Source organism: Sinocyclocheilus grahami, unplaced genomic scaffold (assembly GCF_001515645.1).
Source record: "Sinocyclocheilus grahami isolate Dianchi unplaced genomic scaffold, SAMN03320097.WGS_v1.1 scaffold1044.1, whole genome shotgun sequence".
NCBI classification, from domain to species: Eukaryota; Metazoa; Chordata; class Actinopteri; order Cypriniformes; family Cyprinidae; genus Sinocyclocheilus; species Sinocyclocheilus grahami.
Window position 1 is genome coordinate 37,055 of NW_015506223.1, and position 3,681 is coordinate 40,735.

General features: G+C 41.0%; 1 protein-coding gene across 1 annotated transcript; it reads right to left on the reverse strand.

Annotated features, from left to right (window-relative positions):
- Positions 1 to 179: 179 nt before the first annotated feature.
- On the reverse strand, positions 180 to 1,649 carry LOC107566063 (potassium voltage-gated channel subfamily A member 3-like). Its single transcript, XM_016251439.1, has 2 exons — positions 517 to 1,649; positions 180 to 184 (listed from the first exon to the last, which is right to left on the reverse strand). Exons 1-2 carry the CDS (start codon positions 1,604 to 1,606, stop codon positions 180 to 182), a joined length of 1,095 nt encoding a protein of 364 aa, XP_016106925.1. The 5' UTR covers positions 1,607 to 1,649.
- Between the last annotated feature and the right edge of the window lie 2,032 nt (positions 1,650 to 3,681).

Below are 3,681 nucleotides of genomic sequence, written 5' to 3' on the forward strand. Positions count from 1 at the left end.
TCTTACAGTACATCATTAGATATATTAGATCATTAGATGTAAATACTAGTCAGAATGGCTGTATAGATAAAGTACAATAAAAACAAAATGTTACTAGTCGGAAGTTAATAGTTGATATATTAACCCAATAGAATTCAATGACAAAATATGTGTTACCAGTAACAATGAAATAATCACTATTACACTGTGAAAAAAAACAAACAAAAAAATTAATTAATTAAAAATAAAGCACTTATTTTTTGGGGGGAAATTAAGTATTTTATTAAGTTTTTTTTTAAAGAAAATACTATTTCAGTCTTTCTACTTGAAAATATCATGTTTAATTAAGTGTTTCTTGTAGTTATGCCTATTTGTGAAAATTACTAGCAATTTTTGAGTGCAAATTGCTTCAAAGTAAATCATATACAGCAACTGTAAAAATAGGGCATGATGTATTGTGTTATATATTAAGGAATTTTCTGTATTGATTTCTTTTACAGGTGTTTTACCAGTATTTTGAATTTTGCACTTCATTGCACTGTGTTTTAGGATTAAAGGAAATGTCTGTAAAAATTAAAGGATAATATCCTGGCGGTATGATGGCCACGATGTCAATAATGTTCATGATGTTCTTGGAGAACGTGGCTTTGCTGGGGCACGCGAAGAAACGCACGAGCAGCTCAAAGGAGAACCAGATGATGCACAGAGTCTCCACCACGAAGAACGGGTCAGAGAAGGGACTGGTGAAGAACGGGAGAGTTGCGTTCGCCAGCGGCGCGGCCGTCGTCGGGTCCCTGTCGTCCCTGAACTCGGGTAGCGTTTCCAGACAGAAGATGACGATGGATATCAAAATGACCAGCACCGAGACGATCGCGATGCCCCTGGCCGGACCCGAGCTCTCCGGGTACTCAAACAGCAACCACACCTGTCGCTGAAACTCATTAGCGGGCAGAGGACGCACCTCTTCCTTTATAAAGCCCTCGTCCTCTCGAAATTTCTCCATGGCCTCCTCCCCGAGCTCGTAGAAGCGTATCTCTTCGGAAAAAATGTCTATGGGAACGTTCACGGGTCTCCGTATGCGCCCTCCAGATTGGTAATAATACAAGATAGCATCGAAGCTCGGCCGATTCCTGTCAAAGAAATACTCGTTTCTGAGGGGGTCAAAGTAGCGCATTCTCTTCTTGGGGTCGCCAAGTAAAGTCTCAGGGAACTGGGACAGGGTTTTGAGCTGCGTCTCGAAGCGCAAGCCTGAGATATTGATGACAACTCTCTCGCAGCACTCGTGGTCTGGCTCATAGCGCTCCAGAGAGTGGTGCCCAGGCAGCGCCGCCGACTCCTCCAGCATGTTGTCGCATGCAACAATTGTCATGATGTCTTCGGTGTAGCCGTGGTTCACGAGGTTGTTGCCCCGGTGCTTGCTCGAGGAAGGCGGAGGCGAGTGGAGGAGGCTGAGGTGGTCGTCCATACAGCTGTTTCGGCGGAGGGGCAGTGGAAGCCGCGCCTCCTCCACAAGCTCCGCGCCGCGCGTCCTCTCGCTCTCGATCCGGTCCTCCCGCCCACGGCAAGCGTACTGTGGTTTATAAACATGACTGTTCCCGCCCACGGCGCGCGGATGCTCATCACACATCCACACGGCGCCCAATCGGAAACCTGACAGACATAAACATGAACCCCAGACGCGCGGGGTTACCACCGATTAGGGGAGGGCTGTGGGATAACGCGCATCGACGGCAAGTGCAACCTAAAATGAAAACCCTCACTGACTTTTGTTGCATTCATTTCATTACGCGCACGAGGGAGCATATGAATTAATAGTTCACCATGGAGAGATTAATGTCTGAGAAATAAACCATGCAACCTGTAGGTTACGCGGAATCCGAATTAGTAGCTATACAATTACTTTCAACGAGGTCAGCTTTTTAAAGCAGTTTAAAGCAGAAGTTCATCTTGGCGCAACAGTTGTCTTTTGGCGCCCTCTTCCAATTTTAAAAGAAACAATCACGTTTTTGTCATAATTTGGTATCTAAATCTATAATAAAGCGATTGATCAGCCAGTGGTTCGCGTTTATTACCCTACTGAAACAACCCCGTTAAAACGATTATGTCCCCAAGTGGTTTGTTTTGACCTCCTTAGGTGTTTTAAAGCTTTTAGCTGAGTTAGATCGCCCCCCATAATTCGCCCCCTGACCATACGCAAATCTTGTTGAAATGTTATCAATAAACGGCTGTAGCTATGTGCTGCGTTGGTTGTCTCCGACGTGCTTGGAATGCACACGTATGTATGGCAAAGGCGCGGACTTCCATTCAGAATGTCAATGAGAGCGCGAGCCCCCACCTTCATAAAGATGAAGGGACACGCACCAACGTCACTCCGATTGACATTTGGAGCGCAGCAGGGACTTCATCTTTATGCAAACCCTCTCGATGTTGCAGACCCGCAATGTTGCATTAGTTAATTTGGGGAATGGTGGGCTTTGGAGAATAATTGTTTGTTCAGACGTGTTCAGACGGGTGTTGGCAACACAGTAGCCTAATGGATTAGTAGCAGATTTAGAAATATGTTGTTGATTTAGAAATCCGTTTTATGTCTTATTGTTCGTTCACGCTGTATACCGTGAAATGTTATCGATTTTGACGCTACAAGGCAAGAGAATGTGATGCTGTTTAGTTTTTCCCTTCTAAAACGTGTTGGTAACTTGCGCGTGACTTGAGACAAAAAGCCAGGAAAATATATCGGCGCTGTCCATAGTTCTGAAACCAGGAGAATCATCCTGTATTCTTTTTATTTAATCCCAGTATATCCAGTGATCCCCTATGGTTATCAACACATTTAACGCTGTATGTTGTTAAGAAAGAAAGAAAGAAAGAAAGAAAGAAAGAAAAAATATAATAAATGTATCAAATATAATAAATAATAAACCAAATCAAATTAAATTAAATCAAATAAATCAAATGTATTTGTGGGTCAATGATGTGATGCTCATATGTCGTCCAGATTGATCAGGTTATCCAAAAGTACATTAAAATGCTTTTTAAAAAGCCATTGATTGGAATAAAGAAAATTCAAATAATTTCAATGAGTATTATGACCTATTTAAAACAAAAATGCAAACTTAATTGAGGTAGTCAAATGTAATATCTTAAAACTCCAAGGTGATTCAAGTCATACTATTTAAAATGTAACATAAACATATATAAAATAATAATTCAGATTTCAATTTTGATTTAATGTCAAGCGCTGTGGCCATCAAGTATTTTTTAACATCTTGGATACACTTGAGGCTACACAGCTCAAAGGGATACTCCACCCGAATAATAACATAAAAATTTTTTTGTCATCATTAACTCATCCTCATGTTGTTCCAAAACCTGGATGCATTCCTTTCTTGTACAGAACACAAAAAGACAATCATACAACATTTGTTCCACAACTGAAAGAAAATATAATTTGAGGGTGTGAGGGTGAGTAAACAACTCATCATTTGTGGGTGGAGTATCCCGTTTGTTTATGAATTCCTAATTTGGCACTTATATTTCAAACTACATAAAAAAGATCTATCTATCTATCTATCTATCTATCTATCTATCTATCTATCTATCTATCTATCTATCTATCTATCTATCTATCTATCTATCTATCTATCTATCCCCACGGGTCCAAATGTGTCAGTATGAGGGAGAAAGAAAGAGTCTGTGTTTGTT

Excerpts from the sequence above, each read along its gene's own strand:
- LOC107566063 (XM_016251439.1), bottom strand. The coding sequence starts at position 1,606 with ATGTGTGATGAGCATCCGCGCGCCGTGGGCGGGAACAGTCATGTTTAT.